Consider the following 26,227-nt stretch of genomic DNA (forward strand, 5'->3'; position numbering starts at 1 on the left):
TGACCATATATTACAGCATAAAACCCTCACAATCAATTGGAGAAAGGCAGAAATATTAAATGCATCCTTTTCAGATCATGATGCAATACAAATTATGTTATTGGGGTCATGGAAAGATAGATAAAAAATTAATTGAAAGTTATATAATCTTAGCTCAAAGAATGAGATGGTCAAACAACAAATCATAAAAATAATAATCCAAGGAAATGACAGTAATAAGACAGAATAAAATTTATGGGATAGAGCCAAAGCCGTACTTAGGGGAAATTTTATCTCTCTGAATGGTTACATGAATAAAATAGAGAAAAAAACAGATCAATGAATTGGGCATGCCACTAAAACAATCTAGAAAAAGGATAAAATTAACACTCCCCAATTAAATACCAAATTAAAAATTGTGAAAAACAAAGGACAGATTAATGAAATTTAAAGAAAATTATTGAACTAATAAATAAAAGTAAGAGTTCATGTATGAAAAAACAATAAATAGATAAACCTTTATTAGTTTGAGTTAAAAAAGAAAATTAAATTACCAATATAAAAAATGAAAAGGATGAATGCATCACCAATGAAGAGGTAATTAAAGCGATAATTAGGAGCTATTTTGTCCATTTGTATATCGATAAATCTAATAGTCTGAGTGAAATGTATGAATATTTACAGAAATAGAAACTGACCAGATTAATAGAAGAGGAAATAAAATATTTAAATAATCTTATTTTAGAAAAAGAAATTGAACTAGTCATCAATGAACTCCCCAAGAAAAAATCTCCAGGGCCAGATGGATTTACAAGAAATTGAACTAGTCATCAATGAACTCCCCAAGAAAAAATCTCCAGGGCCAGATGGATTTACAAGTCTATTCCACCAAACATTTAAAGAACAATTAATTCCAATACTATATAAACTATTTGGAAAAATAGGCAGAGTTCCTTTTATGACACAGATATGGTACTGATACCTAGACCAGGAAGGATCAAAACAGAGAAAGAAAATTATAGACCAATTTCCCTAAGGAATATTGATGAAAAATTTTTAAATAAAATATTAACAAAGAGGTTGCAGCAATTTATTACAACAATAATACACGATGATCAGGAGGGATTTATACTAAGAATGCACAGCTGGTTCAATATTAGGAAAACTATTAGCCTAATTGACCATATTAGTAACAGAGCCAACAGAAGTCATATGATTATCTCAATAGATTCAGAAAAAACTTTTGACAAAATACAAGACCAATTCCTCTTAAAAACACCAGAGTAGGGGAATAAATGAAGTCTTCCTTAAAGTAAGTAGTAACTATCTAGTTACTAGTAGTAACTATCTAGTGGTAACTATCTAAAACCATCAGCAAGCATTACATGTAAGCTAGGAGCGTTCCCAGTAAGCAGTGAAAGAAGAATGCCCAAAACAATTTCTTGGCTCTTTGTGTTAACTGTTTATTAGTCACCCTAGGAAAAATCTCCTAAAGACTAAGTAGCTGCAATAGCAAATGGCAGCTGCAATTTAACAGAGAAGCTAGAAATAGGAATTTAAGGGGCAGAAAGTAGCAGTGGAGGGGAGAGCTTTGGTGGAAAATGACTTTGAAAATGTAGTGGAGTGGTAGGTGAAGGGGGATAATGCCCATTATCACCTCTATTATTCAATATTGTACAAGAAATATTAACTTTTGCAATAAATGAAGAAAAAAGCAATTAAAGGAATTAGACTAGGAAATGAGGAAGCAAAGATGTCACTCTTTGCAGATGATATGATAGTATACTTTGAGAATCCTAGAGAATCAACTAAAAAACTACTTGAAATAATTAACAACTTCAGCAAAGTTGCAGGATATAAAGTGAACTCACATAAATCATCAGCATTTCTATATATTACCAACAAAGCTCAGCAAGAAATGATAGAGAAATTGCATTTAAAATAACTGTAGACAATGCAAAATACTTAAAAGTCTACCTGCCAAGACAAATCCAGGAACTACATGGCCACAATTACAGAATACTTTTCACACAAATAAAGTCATATCTAAATAAATGGAAAAATATTGATTATTCATGGGGGGGTTGAGCTAATAAAAATGACAATTTTAAATTAATTTACTATTCATTACCATACTAATTAAACTACCAAAAATTATTCTATAAAGCTGGAAAAAATCATAACAAAATTCATCTGGAAGAATAAAAATTCAGGAATATCAAGGGAATTAATGAACAAAAGTACAAAGGAAGGGGGCTTAGCACTACCAGATCTAGAATTATAGGATAAAGTAGCAATGATCAAAACTATTTGGTATAGCTAAGAAAAAAGTGGTGTATCAGTGAATTAGCTTAGGTATACAAAACACAGTAATCAATGATGATAGTAATCTACTCTTTGATAAACCCAAAAGACTCCAGGTTCTGGGAAAAGAACTCATTATTTGACCAAAACTGCTGAGAAAACTGGAAAATAGTATGTCAGAGAGTAGGTATAGACCAACATCTCACACCATATACCAAGATAAGGTCAAAATGGGTATATTATTTAGACATAAATGTATCATATGGTATCAAAAGCAAATTAGTACATCTAATTCCTTCAATTGCTTTTTTCTTCATTTATTGCAAAAGTTAATATTTCTTGTACAATATTGAATAATAGAGGTGATAATGGGCATTCTTCTTTCACTACTTACTGGGAACGCTCCTAGCTTACATGTAATGCTTCCTGATAGTTTTAGATAGTTACTACTAGTAACTAGATAGTAGCACAAGGAATAGTTTACCTGTTAGATCTGTGGAGAATGGAAAAATTTATGATCAAATAAGAGATAGAGAACATTATGAAATGCAAAATGGATAATTTTGATTATATTAAATTAAAAAGGTTTTGCGCAAACAAAACCAATACAACCAAGATTAGAAGGAAAGCAGAAATCTGGGATAATTTTTTTACAGCAACATTTCTGATAAAAGCCCCATTTCTCAAATATATAGAAAACTGAGTCAAATTTATAAGAATACAAGCCATTCCTCAAATGATAAATCTTCAAAGGATATAAACAGGCAATTGTCAGATGAAGAAATTAAAGCTATCTATAGTCATAGGAAAATGTGCTCCAAGTCACTATTGATTAGAGAAATGCAATTCAAAACAACTCTGAGGCACCACTTCATACCTATCAGATTGGCTAATATGACAGAAAAGGAAAATATTGGAGAAGATATGGGAAAATTGGGACACTAAGGCATTGTTGGTGAAATTACGAATTGATCCAACCTTTCTGGAGAGCAATTTGAAACTATGCCCAAAGGGCAATTCAACTGTGCATACCCTTTGATCCACCAATACCACTACTACTTCTGTATCCCCAAAGGATCATAACAAAGGGGAAAAGGACCCACATTTACAAAAACATTTATACCATCTCTATTTATAGTGGCAAAGAATTGGAAATTGAAAGAATACTCATAAATTGGGGAATGACTGCACAAATTGTGTATATCAATGTAATAAAATACTATTGTTCTATAAGAAATGATGAGCAGGGGGATTTTAGAAAAACCTGGAAAGACTTACATGAAGTGATGTGGAGTGAAGTAAGCAGAACCAGGAGAACATTGTACCAGTAACAGCAACACAGTGTGAAGCTAACTACGATTGACTTAGCTCTTCTAAGCAATACAATGATCTAAGTCAGTTCCAAAAGGCTCATGATGGAAAATGATATCCACATTCAGAGAAAGAACTACGGAGTAGCTTGAAGCATTCTATTTTCACTTTTCTTGTGGCTTTCTTGTGTTCTGTTTCTTGTTTTGCAACATGACTAATGTGGAAATATATTTACATGATTGCACATGTATAACCTATATTGCTTGCCATATTGGGGAAGGTGGATGGGAAGGAGGGAGCAAGAAATAATCTGAAACTCAAAACCATATAAAAATGAATGTTGAAGACTATCTTTACATGTAATTGGAAAAAAAAATTATGTTGCTTCCAGAATGGATTTTTTATTATATGCATTAGGTACATTCACCTGTTCTTTCCTGTGTTCTCTTCGTAAGTTCCTTTTCTAGCTCCTCACCTAACATTTCTGATTTTGAGAAGGTAGAGTCCTAATAGGCTGCTTCTATCTCTGATTATGAGAATAGACTATGATAGAAATTCTAAAAATGTTTTATTTCACAGTTATTTTTTTCCTTTATCACCATTTCATCCACAACTACTCAAGGGATGACCTAGATTTGCTGGGTTTCATAGTAAGTTTTCTGTAGGCTTGTTCTTTCTAAAGTTTTGTGAGATGACATTCTTTTTAATCACCAGTCAATATTTTCTATAACATTTTCTAAACAAGCTTATGCTCAAAAATAGTGTTGTCCCTGCTCTGAGTGACATGAAACAATGCAGTACAGTGAAAATGATGCTGGAGTTTAAGTCAAAACTCCAGAGACAAGGTTCTAGGCTTGACTCTGCTTCTTACTGCCCATGTGATCCTGGGCAAGTCACTTGATGTTTCTCAAATGAAAGGGTTGGACCAGATGCCAAAACCCTTGAGATTCTAAACCTTTGATCCTTTGTTTGACAAGGAAAATGTGTTTACTGAATAAAACAATTTCTTGGCTCTTTGTGTTAACCGTTTATTAGTCACCCTAGGAAAAATCTCCTAAAGACTAAGTAGCTGCAATAGCCAATGGCAGCTGCAGTTTGACAGAGAAGCTAGATATAGGAATTTAAGGGGCAGAAAGTAGCAGTGGAGGGGAGAGCTTTGGTGGAAAATGACTTTGAAAATGTAGAGGAGTGGTAGGTGAAGGGGGAGTTCTAAGTAGGACCATGTCAATGGTAGTCCCAGTTCATTATGGGGAGACAGGGCTGTGAAATATGTTTTATTATGGAAGGTAACCCTTCTATACCTTGGAGGCTTCCTTCCCCACCAAGGTAATAATCTATAGGAGATTATACCACTTTGTACGTTGGGACATGTTGTATAAAAATAATGAAGTTGATCATCTCTACTATTTGCTTTCTATTCTGCCCCAATTCAATGTTTAGCTGTTTGATTTATTGTCCCTGCTTAATCTACTGGGAGTAAATGCACTGATTAAAAGCATGAGATATTTTTGCATAATTGTAACCCCACATAGAAGCCTGGAAGTAAGATCTAGAGGCCAGCAAGGCCTCTCTTACTTAGTTTGGAGGGTTTTGTAAAATTCTTCATAGAATTTTTCTACAATTTTCTTATACAATGGGTGTTTGCACATAATTATATTCATGACAATCTTTTTGTACGAGTATCAAGTGAATTGCAAGGCATGATGACTGTTATTAGATGTTTATTGCTGCCTTTCAGAGCATAACAAAACCCACTTTGCCAATTCCTTTGACGACCTCCCTGAGGAGACTCTGTGAACCATCTTCCATTATTTGGAGTGTCTTTATGTCTTTAGTTTCATTTGTAGTAAGAATGTTAGCTTGGGAGTCATTTGTTTCCCCTAATAGTATTTCAATTCATTGGTCATTGAATGAAGTTCTCACACAGAGTGCCAACAATTAAGGTAATATTTATGGATGGTCTAAAATTTGTGATTCTTAGCACCTTCTGTCTTCTTTCTTGTTTCCATCCATAATTGGAAGTGTACGGGAGGAATTCATGTAAGACCATGGGCCATTTTACATTTTTCTTTGCTTTTGGGCAGCAGTAGCTAACTAAATCACTAACAGGCAATGTAGGCCTCTGAAACTCAACAACTCTAAGATGGAATTCATTATCATTCTTTTTCTCTGAATCCATCTTTCTTCCTAACTTCCCGATTTGTTTTGAAGGTGCCACCATTCCTTTAGTCACCTGTTTCACAACCCAGGAATCATTCTTAATTCTTCACTCTCACTCAGTATCCCCACTCCCATGATTCATCAGTTGCTATGGTTTGTTGATACTATTTTCACAACATCTCTATTGTTTGTCTCCTCTTCACAGATAACAGTACTATCTTAATTCAGGTCTTCATCATTTATTACCTGGACTATTACAAGAGTTTCTTAATTGATTGATTTTTCTACCTCAGATTTCTCTCTCCCCCTTCAAACTGTCATTTCATTGTTGCCCAAAATGGAAGTCCAAAAGTATAGGTCTGACCTTGGCACTCTCTTGCTCTATAAGTCCTATTGGCTCCTTATTGCCTTTAGCATAAAATGATGTAAGAGATGAATTGAACTTATTTTTCCACAGAAAATATGTAATATCTGTAATATCAGTGATAATCATTTAATATCATTTTGATTCTCAATAAAGGCCAGAGTCCGAACTAATCAGCCAGAAGAACCTGGACCTAACAACTTCTTTGTTGTCTGAGTAAACACAGAGAATATCTCTTCCTATGTCAACAAGGCCAGATGGGGCTGACTTAACAACATGTTCTTCTGTTTATGACCATTAACAATGAGACCCTTAAACCAAGACACCATCTTGAATAATAAGACTTTTCTGACACATACTATGTTAATGGTAAAGAAAACACAGATATCCTCTGTCATAATTTCAATAGACACTTTGTCAACTCTCTTATTTTATTGTATTTACCACCTATTCAATTAAGATGTCACCTAGCCTGTTTTCCTCTTTAACCAAACTTTCAGGTCAACACCAGAAAGATTATACATCAATTAAGGGAATTCCTTTAAAAGAATTTATATCATGTCATTCTATAAAGAAAATGAGGAATGTGGCAGGAGTGTAGGCTCATGTGGGGTGGGTTTAGTGAATGCTGGAATGCTGACCAATGGGAGGCAGGCAGGAAATTCAAATTGTAAGCAGGACATACAAACCTTACATTTGTCTGAAGCAAGTCTAATAGTCTATTAGGAACTACCTGTTCATTCATTCAGAAATGGATGCAAAAATTAATAAAACCTTTCACAATAGACGTTGTCCTTTATAGAATATGTTTCTCACAATGATATCTCTTTTCTTTTTACATTTAAAGCCAGTGTTTCATAATTTGGCTCCAGCTTTACCTTTCCAAGATTATTAAACAGTATGTTCTTTCTCAAAAAGCCAAACTAGCTTCCTTGACTTTCTTCACGTATGATAGTCCATTTTCCATCTTTATGCTTTGATATAGGTTCTCTCCTATAGCTCTTGTGTACACTTTTTTCTCTTATATACATATATATATTTTAGTGTATATCTGTATCCGTATCTATCTATACATGCATTGGCCCATTACTCCTCTCAAATCTCTCTCTCTCTCTCTCTGTCTATCTCTGTCTCTCTCTCTGTATGTGTATATGTATGTATATGTGTGTGTACATATATGTAATGTTTATATGTATGTGTGTGTACATATGTATACATATATATGTATAAAATCTAGCTGTATCTATATAAGTAAATTGGATCATCTGGGTGGCACAGTAGATAAAATGTCAGACCAAGAATCAGGAAGACTCATCTTTGTGAATTAAATATGTCCTCAGACACCTACTAGCTGTATTACCACCGGCAAGTCACAACACTATTTGCTTCAGTTTTCTCATCTATAAAATGAACTGGAGAAAAAATGACAAAACATTACAGTACCTTTGCCAAGGAAACCCCAAATGGGGTCACAAAGGGTTGGATACAACTGAAAAGACTGAACAGCCATATATGGCTAAGTATCTACATCTAAATATACACACCCTCATCGTGTGTGTGTGTGTGTGTGTGTGTGTGTGTGTGCATGTGTCTGTATAAATACACACCAGTATTTGTGAAAGAAATGATTATATCTCTCTTAATAACCAACTATTAAATTAGGACTAAGGTTCTTCTGCTTTTCTATTTCCTCATTTGAAAATCAGCCCTTGAGTGTTGTTTAGGCAGACTTTGAAGTGCACAGTAATAATGAGATGGAAAACTGATCTGTTCCAAAGGTAAAGAAATTTTAATTTGGGTAAATTGATGGATTCTGTTCCATTGTATTTTACTCCGAGAGGTGTAGGTAAAAGTGGATTTCCCCACTTTTTTGTAGATTACCCCAGGTAAGGTGATATGGGTATAGATAAGTCTCTTTGACCTAGACTGAGCATTCAGAGTCATGATCCTGAGCCTCTCATTAGAATAAGCCCACCTCTCATTATAATATTCATTCTTCTTATTCATTGTTAATCAATTGATTGCCATCCTCAGGAATACCTAGTTTTCCCAGGGCATATAAATGTTCAGTTCCTTGAAGGTTCCATGGGGGGTGGGAGGTCTTTGGAATTTGAAAGTGTCATTGACCCTTTTATTAATTATCTGTTAGCATGATTAATGAAATGGTTAATTCCCCAGAAACTATGTTTCTCAACTTTTTTTTATACATCACAAGAAAAACAGATAGACAAGCAGACAGAGAAAGAAACAGAGAGCAAGAGAAGAACCATTGACCAATTCCTCTCTATATTTTGAGGGAGTATTTTTATGATCTGATCTGGTATTTCTTCTTTTTTGCTTATTGTGACTCAAATTACAGCTACATTCTTTTGGGGAAAAACAATTATGATATTTGCAACTGACTGCCTTGTCGTTTGCCTGCAGTACTCTTGAGCTGTGTGAAAAGTAATGGACCTTGATCTTCCTTCTTAGTAATTGTCAAATCCAAAACCTGTGAGCTGATCTCAATGTACATCTGGACAACATAATGAGAACCTGCCCCAAAGCTAAACTGACTCTTCTTTTCTTTTTTGGATTCCAGGTAATGGGACGTTAATTGGCGCCTCAGCCAATGTTGTCTGTGCTGGAATTGCAGAGCAGCATGGATATGGCTTCTCTTTCATGGAATTTTTCAGGTATCTTTGTGAACTTGTTCTAGTTTTATGCTTAACTGTACATTCAATATGTTGATCTTTTTTTTTTTTATTTAAAGAAACAAACTGACACCATCCAGCCCAAGCAATTAGACATTAGACTAAACATATTTTTAGCCAGTAAAGAGACCTGGAGTATGTGGAATCTGAGCAGTGAAAACAAATTAAAGCTTTATTGCTAGAATTAGCCTTGCATCACAAAGTGTGATTTCAGGCATCCTTTAGGACTGAATGATTCAGACTGAAGTGGAATTTCTCTGGGGGAAAAGAAAAACTAAGTGTAAGTGTTGAAAAATTGCCAAGTCTTGTTGGATATGAGATTTCAGATTCATCTCTCAGGAGGGAAATTCTCAGAGGATTTATGTCCCATATGAACGATGATGTTGTTGCTGAAGAAAATGCATAGGTGGGTTCTTACATGTATCCTTGACGCTGACAATTCACCAAATACCATTGTTGCCTTTGCTGTTTCTAGTCTATTTCTAAGAGTAATCTTTACTTTGGTATCCTCATAACTAGATCTGTGCAATAAGGATTGGCTGCCTTATACCAGAATTTTGGTTAATGTTTTCCTAGATCTTGTGGATAGGGCTCCTTCTAAACACTTTATCTGCCCCACCAGGGTACTCTGAACACAGGGGCAGCTAGGTGGTACAGTGGATAGAGCACCAGTGCAGGAGTCAGGAGGACCTGAATTCAAATTTCACCTCAGACACTTGACACTCACTAGCTGTGTGACCTTGTGCAAGTCACTTAAGCCCCAACTGCCTCATCCTGGGTCATCTCCAGTCATCTTGAGGAATATTTGGTCACTAGATTCAGGAGGAGAAGTGAGGCTGGTGACTTGCACAGCCCTCCCTCACTCAAAAAACAAAGTCAAGTGCAAGTCATGTCATCATTTCTCTTATGGTCTTCTTTGGCAATAAAGGATGAGCACACCCACCCACCCACACACACCCACACTCTCTGAACAGAATGGAGTTAATGACTGTTGCTTGCCTTTTGTCATTTCCTTATGACAATTTCTCTACCCATGTTTCATATTGAGTTCATCCTTTTCAGTAATTTTGAAGCTCTCTATCTGTTTTGTTCTGTCACCTTCATTTCCTTCATCTCACTCTATGCTCCTAAAAGTTTCCTTCATTTCATTCAAGACAATTATCTTTCTATGTAACAAACCCCATCCTTAATGCAATTCCCTCTCTCCCATGCTGAAAACAAATTCATCCCACCTCCTCTTATCTACACTTCCTCCCTTCTGTCATCAAAGATCTTTCTTAAATCCATCTTATTCAGGAAATTATTGCAAATTTTTGTATTTTGCTATATCATGTTGAATGGACAGAGCTCACTCCCTTTGTATAGATATACTCAAGCAATCCACTTTGTCTATCAAAGTTTTTGTTTTTAGAGTAACCCTTGTAAGAAAAAGTCAGCTCTATAGTTTCCCTACAAAAAAGAAAAAAGCAAATTGACCACATTGTTGTTGACTTATATCCCATACATATGTTTCATACCACCTTAAGTTCTTAGGAACACCTAGCTCATTTGCAGTGTGTTAAATAAATAGACATTCAACATTAAGAACTTTACCTTTACCGTGATGGACTTGGGATTGAACTCATGTCCTTGAGTCTACATTAGAAGCAGAGAAGCCTCTGGATACGGCATGATCTAAACAGCATGTCTATAATTGTTCATTTGCTTCCTAGCTAAGTAGCACTGGAAAATGTGGGTGAAGTCACAATAACTGATTCAGCAGGTAGCCTTTTTCCAAGTTCAATGAATTCTTTGAATATGGTTGGCAGAATTGCAGTTATCATTTAGAAACTGCAAAATGTTTAATTTACCACATTTATGCCTGAACAATGTATTGATTTCCAACTCCATTTTTCCAACCACAGTCCACTTATACTTTCTTCATAGTTTATTGTTTAATCATTTGTCAGTTGTGTCTGGCTCTTTGTGACCCCATTTGGGGTTTTCTTGGCAAAGATACTGTAGTGGTTTGTCATTTCCTTCTTTAGCTCATTTCATAGTTGAGGAAACTGAAGCAAACAGGGTTAAGTGACTTGCTTAGGGTCACACAGTAAGTATCTAAGGCTAGATTTGAACTCGGGAAGATGAGTCTTCCTGACTCCAGGCAAAGCACTCTATTGATTGTGCCACCTAGCTGCCTTTCTTGAGAGTACTGATCAATAAATGATGTGAAGTAAAGACCTCAGGGATGGATTTCAGTATTAGCTATAGAAATACAGAAAAAAAGTCTACCTACTAATCAAGGCAGTTAGGTAGCACAATGGGGTTAGGGTTAGGAAGTCCTGAGTTTGAATCTTGCTTCATGAAATTTCTAGCTCTGTGACTTGAGGCAAATCATTTAACTTCTCATCACCTCAGTTTCCTTATCTGCAAAATGAGGACAGCAATAATACCTAATTTGTCAGGGTTGTTGTGACTAATAATAGTAATGAATGATAACTAACATTTATATATGTGTCAGGCACTGTGGTAAGTGCTTTAGAACTGTGAGCTCTTTGATCCTCCCAACAACCCTGAGAGGTAGGTACTATTATTATCTGTATATTATAGATGAGGAAGTTGAAGTAAACAGAGGCTAAGTATCTTGTCCAGGGTTACATAGCCAGTAAGTGTCCGAGGCTGTATTTGAACTCGGGATTTTTGTGACTTTTGGCCCAGTGCCACCTAGCTACCTCAGTGTGAAGATCAAGTGAGATAATCAGTATTGTGACTACTATGTGCCAGGCACTGTGGTAAGCACCAAAGATACAAGAAAAAAGGCAAAAGAAAGGCCCTATTCTTGAGCTCACAATCTGATGGAAGATAACCTATGGAAAGCACTTTCCAAACCCTAAAGCATATAAATTGTAGCTGTCCAGCCTTATTCCTTCTCTACTTCAAAAGGAATCCACAAAAATAAATTCACATAAAATACCGTGGAAGATGTGGAGGACTCCAACTGAGGTAATCCTTTTAAAAGAGAAAAGTATGCTCGTTGTTCATGGTTACGATTTCTTTGATTCTTAACTCTTAACATCTGTTAAAATAGAAGTCCTGCTAAAATAAATGCTCCGAAGCCCTCATCGTCTTCTCTGGTCAGGGTGTCTCTCAGACAGAAAGGTCAGCATGACCATGTATAATAAGCATGTGGTTAGGAAAGGACTTGATTCTGGTAAAATAAGTCCAATTCTGTCTATTCGCTTTACACAGGATTAGTTTAAGATAATGTATTTTGTGTTTCTAAATATCTCCTTTCTTCATTTTTTCTTCATTGAATACGATTGTATCATATCCATCTTTGCTTTATGAATTTAAAAAAACTGTTACTCTCAGGTTGCCTCATTTAAAGTATTTTCTGCATGCATCTTGAAACAAAAGCCTAGCTTGGGAGAGACCATGGACACACTGGGCCATCTGGACAGGCCTATGTCATGCAAAAAAACAAAACAAAACATGGGGTATATACAACATTATTTGCAATATATGAAAAATAATTTTATCCTTTTCTTTTGGAAAATGAAGCTTTAATTTTGTTGCAGAGTAAATTTACTCTGCTCAAAGTTTTTGTAATCTGCTAACTCTATTTCCTTTTGAACCACCTGATTAGATTTATACGAGCCCAACTCATTACCTTGAAGCATTTTCTGGAGAAACTTTGATTGGATTAGTGAGCAAGTTTGCAAATTAAAATATGTTTAGAAGTAAAATTAAGGTCTATGATGATTTTTTGAAAAAGAAAGTTTAAGCTCTCAGGGAATAAACTCTTTAAAAATTATCAAAAGAAGAATTTGGAAATGACCTGCTGTTCATCATTTAGTGTTGTTGAAAAGGATCACAAACCCAGAGTGGTGTAGACTGAAGCCAATTTCATTGTAAAGCAGTTTTTATTAAGCATCCATTTTTCTTAGTGCTCTCTCAGGACCTGTGCCCAACAAATTAAAGATTCCCACATTTTCCAGTGTTGCAAGCTGACACTAATAATGAGACACCAAGTCCTTGCCAGCTTCTGCTCTGGATAGTTTGCTTTGGATTAAGCCAAAAAAGTTATTCTCTCTGGGTAGTTTGAAACCATCATTGTCAAAAACGAAAATGAATAACAAAATTAAATCATCCCCTTTGAATGTCAGTTCCCAAATGTTTCCCATTCTGAGTTTTAAGTAACAGAAAAGAAAGGTGTAATTAAGAGATATTCTGCAGTCCCATCTTTTATTCTTGTTCTCTCTCTCTCCCTTTTTCTTTCCTCTCTCCCTCTCACTTTCCCTTTCTTAGTCCTCATCCTTCTTGACCTCTCTGTAGCATTTGGCACTGTTGATTATTCTGTCCTCCTGGATAATTTTTCTCTCTAATAATCATAGCTAACATATAGTGCTTACTAGGTGCCACACATTGTGTTAAGTGCTTTATAATGATTAAGATTATTTTCATTACTGCTGTTATCATATTCTTCCATGGATTTTGGTGACATGATCCTCTCCTGATTTTTCTCAAACCTGCCTGATTGTTCCTTAGTCTCTTTTAATGGATTATTCATTATTTTTTTTCCCATTTCTTTACTATGGGTGATCCCAAGGCTCTGATCTGGGCCTTCTTCTCTTTTCTTACTAAGCTTTCTCCCCTGACTTCATCATTTCTCATGTATTCAACTACCAATCTATGCAAATGACTTCCAAATCTGGATAACCATTCCAGCATTACCACTTGCTTAGTAGACATCTACCTGGATGTCTCACAGACATTTCAAACTCTGTGTCGTTATCGTCCCTCTCCTCTAAACTTTTTTTTTCTTTTGAGGTAACCATTACTCTTCTAATAATGAATGTTAGTGCTGTGGAGTCATCCTCACTTCTTCCCTCTCCCTCATCCCATTTCCCCCCTCCATTTGTAATCAATTGGCAAATCTTGATAATACTCCCACATTACAATCTTGCATGTGTCTCCTCCATACTTACATGATCATCACCCTAGTTTAGGCCTTTGTGTCACCTCTCATTTGGACTATTGGAGAAGTTGTTTAATTGGCTTTCACGCTCTAAATCTCCTTTCTTCATGCTCCACACAACTGCCAAAATAATGTTTGTGAAGAACAAGTTATAATGTGACTTCATTGCTCAAAAAGTTTTCATGGTTCCCTGTTACTTCTAGAATGAAATTTCTAAACTTTTACAATTTGGCACTGAAAGTCCTTCACATCCTAAATCTAGATTTAAGTAAAGATCTAAATCCTAAATCTAAATTCTCTCCAGATTGATGTGAATCTACTATGTTCTAGAAAAAATGACCTACCTCCCATTCCACATAAATGACAGTAGATCTGCTGCCTCCATGCCTTAATAGAGCCTGCCCACTGTGCCTGCATTGATAAACCTCCATCTCTTAGAATCCTTAATATTGATCAAGATTCAGCTCAAGTGCCCACTCCTGCAGGAAACCTTTTCTGAACTGCCTAGTTTTGGGTAATTTACCCTTCCTGAAATTGCCACATGCACACTTAAAAGGTTATGCATGCAGTATATTCTCTTTGGGTCACATAGTTAATAAATGTTCATGATTAGATTTGAACTCAGACTTTTCTAACTCCCTGTCCAGTGTTTTATCTACTACACTGCCCAGCTGCTTCATAAGGAAAGGAAGGTAGTCCAGCTTGGCTAGAACAAAAAGCCTAAAATGGAATAATGTGAAATTAGTCAGGAAGGAAAGATTAGACTCAGATTGTGAAAGATTTCCACCATTAAATTGAGGAGTTTGTATTTAATTATATTATTAACAAGGATCCACTGAAGCTTATAGATGACAGAACATGATCAGGCTTGTCATTGAGAAATATTGAAGTGAAAGTTGTGGGGAAAATAAATATGAAAGGGGAGAGATGGGAGGAAGGGAAAACTATGCAATTGACTAGGCAAGACATGATAAAGACCCAAACTAGAGTGATGGTCATGTTATTAGTGGAGAGAAGAAATCGATATAAGTAATACTTAGGTAGTGTAATAAAATTTGTGTCAATAAACCTTTATTAAGCATCTACTGTATGCCAGACTCTGTGTTAGGTATGGGGGAAAAAGGTAAAAGACAATTACTGCTCTCAAGAAGCTCATAGTCTAATAGGGGAGAGCACATACAGATAACTATATATAAAAACAAACCATGTCCCAGATAAATTAGAGTTAATTAACAGGGGAAAGAAATTAGAATGGGAGAGGTTTCTTGGAGAAGGTGGGATTTTAGCAGAAACATGAAGGAAGCTAGGTAAGGCAGGAGATAGACTAGCAACTCATTGGATCTATGGAGCAAGGGAGAATAAAGAATCCAAGTGAAGTCTGTGTATCAGTAAGCATCCCAACATACATGGATGGGAGGTGCAGGGGACTGCTGCTATCACAGGTTCTTAGATTTGAATTCATAAAAGGAAAAGCAGCTTTTGAGGGGTTAATAATCCCTTTGATCAAGCACAGGTATTAGAGAAAATCAAAATAAAAATTTCAGAGAAATCAAAAATCAACAGACATGCTTCCACATGTTTGACCATTAACATACATACATAGAAACCAGAGAGGGAAGCACCAATATCTGAGTTTTCAAAGCTGGGGGGCTACTTAGCAGCTTCTCAGACTCTCATCTGGCACTCAGACCTTCCAAAGTCAAAACTTGCCCTCAGAGTATTTATATACTTTTCAGAATTAGAGGGCATAACCCCCTGACCCAGTGCCTCAATAGAAAAACTGAAAGGTACTTGGGACCCTCCTACAAAATAACTCTCCTAATCAAGTTTCCCTCAATGGGCAGGCCCATCAATGGGTGGAGAAGATCTTTTTTAATCATGTTATTCAATCAGAGGCACTTTTAATAAAACAATGATTTGATTGCCACCACAGTCTGACATGATGCACCTCTGTCACTAGAAGGACTGTGGTACTCTTGAAATAAATAAGAAAGTTGGAAAGATGGATGGGGAAAGATTGGGAGAGGAACATGCTTTGAACATGCTGAGTGTGAGATATCTATTAGACAATTGTCTATTAGATAGTCAGATAGGAATGTCTAGTAGTCAGTTCATAAAGTAGGATGGGAGCTCAGGAGAGACATATGGGTTATTAAAATGGATGCAGGAATCCTAAGAATAAAGATGATTTTCAAATTCCGAGGACTTGACAAGAACATCAAGAGAAAGTTTATACATAGAGACATAAGATAAGAAGACTTAGCATGGAGTCTTGAAATATATCCACATAGAGAAGGTAGAATATGAATGATGATCTAACAAGGGAGAATAAGAAGGAATAGTTAGGTAGCAGGAAAACCCTAAGGGAACATATCACAAAAACCCAGGGAGGAGAGAACATCCAGGATTTCATCTGTGTTGAATGTTGCAGAGTTTCAGAAGGAAAAGGGCTAAGAAAAGGCCACTGGATTTTATATAATTAGGAGACTGCTGAAAATTTTGGTGAGAGCAGATGCAGCAGAGCATTGTGAGAATAAAATCCAAAGGCAAGTGTGTGTGCATGGGAGAGTGGCGGGGGGAGGTAAGGAAATGGGATAAGGACTGGACCTGTGAATCCATCAATATGGAGAACTCTCAGATGAGGAATATAAAGCTACTTATATAGACAACTTTTTCTAGTAGTTTGATTTTGAAAGAAAGGAGATATATAGGATGATAGCTTGCAGGAACTTTACTGATAGAACATCAAGTAGAGGTTTTTTAATGATAGAGAAGATTTCAGTATATATGTAGGTTTCAGTGAGAGAGCTAATGAATATGAGATTGAAAATTGGAGAAAAAAATAATTGATGGTTCAGCTTCTTGAAGAAAAGATAGGATGATATCAAGAACAGAAGTCAAGAAGAGCCATTCTCTTCTCAGAGACTAGAATTAAGGTGAAAATGAGAGATGATGAGTCAGTTTAAGGGGCAGAACTGGGTACAGAAGGGAAGCCCCACAAATTTCCTCTAATTTACTCAGTAAATATGAGGCAGCAAATGATGTGATGGATAGAGCAATGGACTTGGAGTCAGAAAAATCTGAGTTCCAATCCAACTTCAGACACTTATTAGATGTGTAACCTGGGCAAGCCACTTAACCTCTACCTGCCTCAGTTTCCATATCTGTAAAATGGGGACAATAATAACAGTTACTTCCCAGGGTTGTTGTAAGGATAAAATGAGTTAATGTTTATTAAACATTTTGCAAACTTTAAAAACACCATATAATTGCTACCTGTTAGTAAATAATGTCTCAAGATCTTTTATTGACAAGGAAGGTCTTTTGTTCTTTTGAAAGGAAGAAGTAGTAGTATAGAGAGCTGTAGTGCCGACTCAATATTCACAATATGCCTAATATTGGCTATGAATATCCTGGCACAATTCTGAATGGTGAAATACAACAGACTCTCCATATGAAAGATAGAACCAAAACATGTATTCAGACACCAGAAAGCCAAATCCATCATAGCAACAAAAATCTATACACACTAATAATGCAGAGGACAACACCATCCCCTAGCCTTCCTCCTGCTAGGCTTCCCACAAACCAGTTCCATTAAACAATCACAGGCAGTTTCTCTTGAACAAAATCACTCACTCCAGCCAGCTGTCTGCTTGCCTGTGTCCTTCCTAGTTCTGACTAGGCTCATGACTAACTTTCATCTCAGCTCTGCTCCGGCTCTGTCTCTTCCTATTCCGCCCATTCAGCAAACTCCTCCCACCACTGGCTCCATGTAACTCAGACTTCCATGTGATCCAGACAGGTCACATGGGTCTATTAATGAATAGGAAAGATCTCCCCATTTAAAATACCATTATAAAATACCGTTGAGTCTTCTCATTAGAATGTAAGCCTCTTGAGAGCAGGGATAGTTTTCCTTTAACCTTTGTATCTCCAAAGCTTGGTATAATGCCTATCTGATAACAGACACTTCAATGCTTATGGATTGACTGATTAATAGCTACCATGCTCCCACTGTGATTTCTAATTTGCTATTTTCCCTTGGACTGAGATCTATGAAATGAACTCTATTAGTTTTAGCTGAATCTACATTTAAGTTTGATCTTTGTCTACCATTGTGAATCTATCCTTAAGGCTTAAGGAATGATCCTAAGAATGTTATATGTGTCATTGTCATCTAACCTGAAATTTCCCTGAGGTGTTGGATTAGCAGAGTTTTATCCTGTAAGACTCTTTGTTGGTTACAATCGATCAGGTTGATGTATCTTGTATTCAAAATGCAATTATGTGGAGTGATGATGGTAATAGTCCTCATTTATACAACATTTCATCAGCTGTTTTTATGTGCTTTACTCGTGTTTGATCCACACATCAACTGTATGATGAAGGTAGCTTTAATATCCTCCATCAAGACCACTTAAATTAAATTATAAATCAGAACAGAAGTTAAAAGAAACAAACCGTAGTTAATCATGCAATTTCAAATGCCTTAAGAATAAATCATTAATTGGGGAAGACTCTGATAAAATTTATCAAGATGGGGACAGAGATGTCCTATAACTGTAATATATTCTCATTCTATCTTCTGAAGCTCTACAAGTTAAATCAAAATTAATAATTTCTCAGAAACACCAAGAAATTTTATGTTATCTCCACATAAATTCTTCACTCTGATTGCAGACAGCTCAGACTTTTGTTCTAATGTTCCAAACTGAGAGACAGAGAGAGAGACAGGGAAATAGAGAGTTAGTATACGACAAAGCAATATGGGAATAAATATCAAAATATATAGGCAATATGTATTATGGAACTTCAGAAACTATAGGTGATCACTGCCAACCAGTGCAATGAGGGAGAACATTTAGGAGGCAAGCAGGGCTTATCCTGAACTGTATAAGGTATTATGGGGAGATACAAAAGCAGAGCCATAGTTGGCAAATCTGGGACCTAGGACAAGTACTATAAAACCTGCCTGAGGCAACCAACCATGAAAGAACTCCTCCTATGAACTTTTGAGGGCCAGGGAGGAACTTACTTGGGTATGGCTAATGGCATGGGGGGAAGTAGAAGGAAGTAAACCATCTTGTAGCTTCCTATTTTAATTACTTTTAGCTATTTGGATGATAAGCTCAGATGTTTCTCTATGCTGAAGGTAATGTCTATCAGCACCTTCAAAATTTAAGATTCACAGGGCAAGATTTTACTCTTCTGGGTCCGATAAAGAAACAGTCAACAAGCATATAAGGGCCTTGTAAGTGCTAGGCACTGTCCTGGGTACTGAAGATAGAAGCACAAAAATTAAGCAATCCCACTGGTGAGGAGATTTTATTCTCACGAGACAAGGACATCTCTCTCTCTCTCTCTCTCTCTCTCTCTCTCTCTCTCTCTCTCTCTCTCTCTCACTCTCACTCTCACTCTCACTCTCACTCATCTATCATCTATCTATAGCACACAGTTGCCTGACTTTGGAAAAATACAGCTTTCTGTATCATAGTTTCTACTGACAAAGGAGGAAGTTGAACTAGATAGTTTAAAGGTCCTCACTCAACAAGTAGGTGGGTCAGTGGAGAGAGTACTGGTAGACCCAAGTTCAAATCCTACCTCAGACACTTATTAACTGTGTGATCCTGGAGAGAGCCCTTAACCCTTTTTGCTGCTGTTTCTTCACCTACAAGATGAGCTGGAGAAGGAAATGGCAAGCCATTCAAGTATCTCTGCTAAGAAATCCCCACATGGGAACCGGAAGAGTCAGACGTGACTGAAATGACTGAACAACAATATCCAGCTCTATCTGTGCTTGCAATTCAATTTAAGAAGGTTGGAGGACAGGGTTTGTAAGATAATCTGCTTCATTTTTTTTTCTATTTGTGACTCAAAGGATTCAGAGGAGAGTTTTCTAACACTGCCTCCAGTATTCTTCTGTGGCCTATATTCAACTCTTGCAAAATGAATCCCTCACTCCTACTGATTACACTGGGGTTTTATGGTGGCAGGGCATATATTGCACTTGTAAATTAGTTCTTCTTGCAAAGTACAGAAAATCAGACTGCAAATTTGCTAGTTGCCCTTGTCTTCTGACCTGTTATGCCTTAAGTCAATTCCCTATTGCTAGTATCTGGCATCTGTAACTGTTACGTGATATTTATAACATATAATATCAATGTCCAGTTGTTTCCCCATTATTTTCCTTCTTAATGGCACCTTTTAGTCCTAGCACACTTTTAAGATAATTGAACCTACTTCTTCTGGGAAGGGAAGGAGGACCTTCACGTATTATGAACTGAAATATTAATAAAATATTTTGTTTTAGGGGAGGATTTTGGCCATTAGCAATTCACATTTTTCTATTTCCATTCCTTCAAATTTCTGTGTTCTCTCAGTTCCTTTCTTGTCCTTGTCCTTTTTCATTTTTCCATCATATAAGCCCTCATTTCAGCTTCTCCCTTATGTGTTGTTTTCAAATAATACAATCACTTCTCTACTGTCCCTCATTCTTTCTATATTCTATTTCTGTCCTATTGTCCCCTCACTCTCTATCATTTTCACTGTTATTCTCCTTTATCAGTTGAAGCTCCCTTTAATCTAGTGGAAGTAATGATAATAATGCCTCCCTGTTTTTCTTTTTAATTTTTTTTTGAGGAGAAAAGAGGAGCTCTAGACCTATGATTTCATTGCATAGATAACTCTCAGTGCTGAAATTCTATTCATTTTGTGATTTGAAGTTTTAGAGAAGTGTCTGGGGGCACTAAAAGGTTAGGTGATTTGCCCAGGATCACATAACTGATACAAATCCACCCTGCCATGTTCTTTCTCCTCAGTTCTTTAAAGTTTACAAAATGCTTTCAGAATATTTCCTCCAAAGATCCTCATCTGAGCTATGTGAGGTAAATAAGATATATCATTCCTAATTTACAAATGAGGAAATTGAGACTGAGAACTTATAAGTGAATTTCCAAAAGAAATATAAGTGGAAAATCCCCATATTCTGGTTCTAAATGCTGCTTGCTTTTTACTATACCATAACTTTTAATTCTCTATTTTCATTTCTATTACATTTCTGAGTTCTGGTTGGATGGAGAAAATTCAATCTTCTTCTCTCCCCTCCCCCACCGTGTTGGGGGTATCTAGCACTTATTTTACAAAAACTTATAAATTTACAAAAAAATTACAAAAACAAATTTACAAAAATCACCTAACTAAATACAGAATTTGAGTGAAGTTGGGTCTGTGAATATATCTAGAACCCCATTTTCATCCTCAAAAATATTCTGGTCTGAGGAATATGATTTAGAATTTTCTTCTATAACTATTATAAATAAAAGTTTGTAGAAAGTATGTCATCGCTGTCTTTTCACATGGATCAAATAGAAGAAAAGTTTTTCATTGTTTGGGATATTGATTGAGTGTTTCTGAATGTCTTTTTTCTTCTAAATATAAGATTCTATGTAATCTCATTTTACAGTAAGTAGACTAAAGTGTGATTTGAGACAAGGCCCACCTGCCCCCAGATATCTTCCTCAGAATTATTTAAAGGTAACTGAAGTGCCATAATTAGATATTCGTCCTTTTCTACTTTTTGAATGGTCTTTATTAAAGAACAAATACTCATGGAAAAGGTCATAACAAATTGTTATCAATTACACTAGCAACTGGGTGGTTAAATGGCTAGAGTCCTGCACTTGGAGTCAGGTAGACCTTAGTTCAAACTTAGTCTGAGGCACTTAATAACTCTATGACCCCAGGTAAGTCCCTTAATTTATTTTACTCTTTATTTCTCTGAAAGAGAAATTATAAGGAATTCAATAAGGTTAAAACATGGAAAAATGACATTTAAAACTACTAAAAACTTTCTCATGATTAGGACAGTTAGAAGAAGTATATATAGATAGAAGGTAGAGGTATGAGTTGAATGTGATGGTATGACTACCTGTAATAACTGTATGACCTCAGTCAAGTCACTTAACTTCTTTTACCCTCTGTTTCCTCATGGAGGAAATGGGAGTTAATAGCATCTAATACCTATCCCCCAGGACAGTTGTGAGGATCAAATGAGAAAACATATGTAAAGCTCTTTGCAAACCTTAAACCATTTTATAAATTCCAAATATTATTATTGTTGTTATTTTTATTAATTTACTAATGGGTACAGCTATCTTTTTAAGAATTTTATTTGATATTTTATTTTCCCTACCACTTATTGCCACTCCCAAAAGAGCTACTATAAATATTTTGATACACATAAGCCTTTTTCCTTTTTCCTTTTATCTCTTTGAGATACAGACCTAGTAGTAGTATTGCTTGTATAAAAGGTTTTTTAGCCCTTTGGGCATAGTTCCAAATTGCTCTCCGTAATGGTTGTGAATCATTGTACAACTTTACCAATAGTACATTAGTGTTTTAATTTTTCCACATCCCCTCCAGCATTTGTCATGTTCTTTTTCTGTCATATTAGCCAATCTGATAGGTTTGAGGTGGTATGTCAGAGTTGTTTTAATTTGGATTTTTATGATCAACAGTGATTTAGAGCATTTTCTCATATGACTATAGATAGCTTTGATTACTTTGAAAACTGCCTGTTCGTATTATTTCTGTAAATTTGACTCAGTTTTTTATATGTTTGATAAGTGAAGTCTTTGTCAGAGAAATTCACTGTAAACATTTTTTTCACAGTAATGATTACCAACTATGTATTTCCCTCTATCATATTTTCTCCATTTATCCTCCTCTCCTTTACCCTGTCAATTCTCAAAAGTGTTTTGCTTCTGACCTTTGCCTCCTACAAACTGCTCTCCCTTCTATCAGCTTACCCCTCCTTCTCTTACCCCCTCTCTTCCTACTTTCCTGTATGGTAAGATAGATTTCTACACCCAGCTGAGTGTGTACATGTAGTGGCAAGCAGAGTAGACTGTAGTGAGTGGGGAAAAGACCCCAAGCCTATTGATTTTTCCATACTTCAATAGGTTGGTATTGATGCAAAGGACTCTAGGAAATTGTTTTCACTTCAGAAACTTTGTTATCTCTAGGCAGAAAAATGGATACCACTAACTTAAATTGCTTTAACCATATCCTGTTAACATTACCTGTTCTCATATAGGTTCTAAATATAAATCAATCCCTATACTCTGTTTAAAGTGGAAAGGCATAAGGAGAATTTCAAAGAAATTTTCATACTTTATTGTTTTGTCAAAGGATCAGTGACCCTACTAACAAGCATGGTGCCTGGCCAAAATCCACTTGGTCTTCCTCTTCCTCCTACCCTAGTTGAGCCAGTTTTAAGTCAAATTAATTTTTTATCTCAACATCATCAGAAGAAAAATAGTACAGAATGCACAAGGAAAAATGTAAATTTATTCCCAAAAGCTAAAGTATAGATGTGACTGCATGCTTATTTTAGTTGAATTGCCATTTTAGAGTCACACAAATAATTTTGCTCCATAATTCATCTTATCAAATGACTAAGCATAACTTCAATAGCAGGTTTCTTTAGCCAAAGAAATGCTAGAAAATTCTCTGTCAGATTGTAATAAAACAGATGAGAGGCGAGTGGAAGGAATTTACTTCTCTTGTCCTTTTTAGGGCTTAAATCAACTCATTCAAAACTGTAGCTGTTTCTCACAATTATCCATTTTTGTCCCTCTTAAAAGAACAGCATTCTAGTTATTTCTGGTTTGTGGGAGAGAAAGGGGTACAAGAGAAAGCAAGCAGGCTTGGAATCAGAGAATCTGGCTTTGAATCCTGTTTTGGAATTACCTGTATGACTTTTGAAAGGTCACTGGCTCTGTTTCCTCATCTTTAGAATGAGGGGGATTAGACTGGATTCTTCTACAAGTCCCCTCTGTCACTAAAGTTTTAATCTCATTAACTGTGTGTATTTAGCTATTGGAACAGCTTCTATTTTCAGATTTCATGATGCTTCTCAAATTAAATTCTTTTATTTTTGACACCACATTTCTCAAATCCCCAACCACATCACTCTGTTTATTTCCCATGTGTATTTTATGCTTAGTATATTTTTTAAAGTCATTTTATTCACAAAATTAATAAGGTACAAAAGAAGTATATCAATAATAGAATTAATTGAAAAGCTGCATGTTAGCATTCTAGTGAAAGTCTCAGCAACTTTTTATCTTGAAGTAGAAAACACATCCCTGAATTTGAATTTTTAAAATTCCAACTCACAACCTGTCATTTAAATGCTGGGGTTTTTCAATTATTATATAATGATGAATGTTTTAAAGTTGATATATACTTCTATATAAGAATATATGTATATGTGTATATGTGTGTGTATCATCATTTCCCCTACTTTAATCATCCATTTTTGTTTTTCCTTAATGTTGCTTTGCTCTTTTCCTCACTGAGAAATTCTGTAGTTCTTATACCCATTATGTTTCACTTCCATTTTTAATAGTTTGATGAATTCATTATTTGCTGCCTTTCTGTATCTTCCCACAAGCAAAGAAAATGAAATATTTCATGTGCTTAATATATGGTAGGATTTCCCCACATGTGTTAGGTGCTTTGAAGGATACAGAGAAGTATCGGACTTGGTTCAGATAATGAAAGATGCCTTACACTTGGAGAAACCAGTTTAGCTTAAGTACTTCCTTTATGAAAACTATTCTTGAAATAAGAGAACACATACTACTCTTTTTCTCTTGGGGCTCTGTAACTTCAAATTGCTTTACCTTTCTTTAATATCCATAAGATGTTCTTGTTTTTGTGTGCCCAGGAAGGCGTTGACTGAATGCAGAATGTAGCTTATTCTTACTAGATGCAGAAAACGAAATGAAAATAGAACCTACAACTTACCTCAATAATTACAAGTTACCTCAATAATTACCTTGCCTTTCCTTTTGCTTCTGTGACCCGAGGACATCACAATTTTGGTACTTGGGAGAAGTTTTGATTTAACCCCTTGGACACAATATTTTCTCTTCCACTTTGACCAGTATATAAAAGATTCTTTGAATCCTTGAGCTGTGGGGACCATCTTCTAAAGGGACTATTTCTCCAGCTGGCTATTTGTTTTAATAAAACTTTAAACATTTTGACCTACTAATCACAGAATGCTCTTTAATCCAAAACACATTCTAGCTATGCATAGGTGAAGGATTACATTACATGTTCATCATCTGAAATAGACATTAGACAAAGTTTCATTCAGACTTTTTACCAACCCTTGACTTTACAAAGTTGTTAAGAAAAAAGTGCATGTAAGGATGAACTGTTATTTTTCTGTTACAAATTGCCCATAACTTCTCATTTCTGCTTATTTTTCCTCCTTGGTAGATTTTTATGAACGTGAACTTTTAGAAAATGTAAACTGTCTTGAATAGTGAAGAAAATGTAACTTAGGAAGCAAATCTATTCTTTAAAAAACATGACCAGTTAAAATACTTCTGTTAAATATATATATAAATATGAAATATATTATATCTATAGTTATATATATAAAATTACTAGCTTTATTATTCCCAGTTTCTTGATCTTGATTTGACTCTATATGTTTTCTGGCAGTGTGGTGGGTGAGGAAAGACTTCTGGGTTTGGGCTCAGATGACATATGTTCAAATTCAATCTCCACTTCTTTCCACATGTTTTATAATGGGCAAATTATAGTCTCTGGACCTTTCTTTATCTATAAAATGAGATGATTGGACGAGATGATCTCCTAGTTCTAAATCTATGATCCTATATTCCTTAATAATTGTTGTTGATCATAAACATGTATCAGTACTTTTCAAATGAACATTAGAAACCTTTTGAAAGGTTCTAAATTGGGACTAGTAGGTTACTATTGTAATAACCTATTTGGTTCTGTTAGAACTAACAGGCTTTCAAATTATAACATTTTAAAAATTATAAATTGATTCAGATAAATTCAACCACCATTTATTAAGTGCAAGGCAACCGTACGAAGTCTATGTAAAAAGTACTGCATTAGACCCTAGAGATTTAAAGATGAGAAAAAAAAAGTAACACTTGCCCTCAAAGAGTTTATATTCTCATGAAAGAGACTGATAACTGATGAGAGCTTAACATTTTAAACACAAATGGAGAGATGAATTTGTCATCAATGTTAAAGATAGATTATTCTTTTATTTATATTTTGTTTTAATCAGAATGTTACTCTGAACTTCATTAATAGAGATTATATCAGGTGATCTGCTTTTAAGTGTTATAAGCAGATGCATGAAACATCTTATTATTAGACAAACTAGTCCTTATATCCAAACAGAGACACATGTCATGATTTACTAACTGACCTTCAGCTTGGTCTCAAATATAGTTTGCTTATATGCCAGGTTTTATTTTTGTACCTTTTAAATTTGCTTCTTTGATATGATGGCTTTTCAATAGTTTACTAAAAATAGGGAACATGGCTTCTGAAGGCTTGGGATCAATACTTTACCTTTTTGCCTCTACTTCCTTCTCACTCATTTCTAACATTCCA

At 35.5% G+C, this 26,227-nt stretch overlaps 1 protein-coding gene across 2 annotated transcripts in view; it reads left to right on the forward strand.

The window, feature by feature from the left end:
* OCA2 (OCA2 melanosomal transmembrane protein) overlaps nt 1-26,227 on the forward strand; it is a 656,645-nt gene that overhangs the window by 479,362 nt on the left and 151,056 nt on the right. For both annotated transcript variants that reach the window (XM_072614578.1, XM_072614579.1), the window contains one exon: nt 8,700-8,793. In XM_072614578.1, coding sequence (XP_072470679.1) covers nt 8,700-8,793 — 94 coding nt within the window. The remainder of the gene's footprint in view (nt 1-8,699; nt 8,794-26,227) is intronic.

The sequence above is a fragment of the Notamacropus eugenii genome, chromosome 5 (genome assembly GCF_028372415.1).
Source record: "Notamacropus eugenii isolate mMacEug1 chromosome 5, mMacEug1.pri_v2, whole genome shotgun sequence".
NCBI lineage: Eukaryota > Metazoa > Chordata > Mammalia > Diprotodontia > Macropodidae > Notamacropus > Notamacropus eugenii.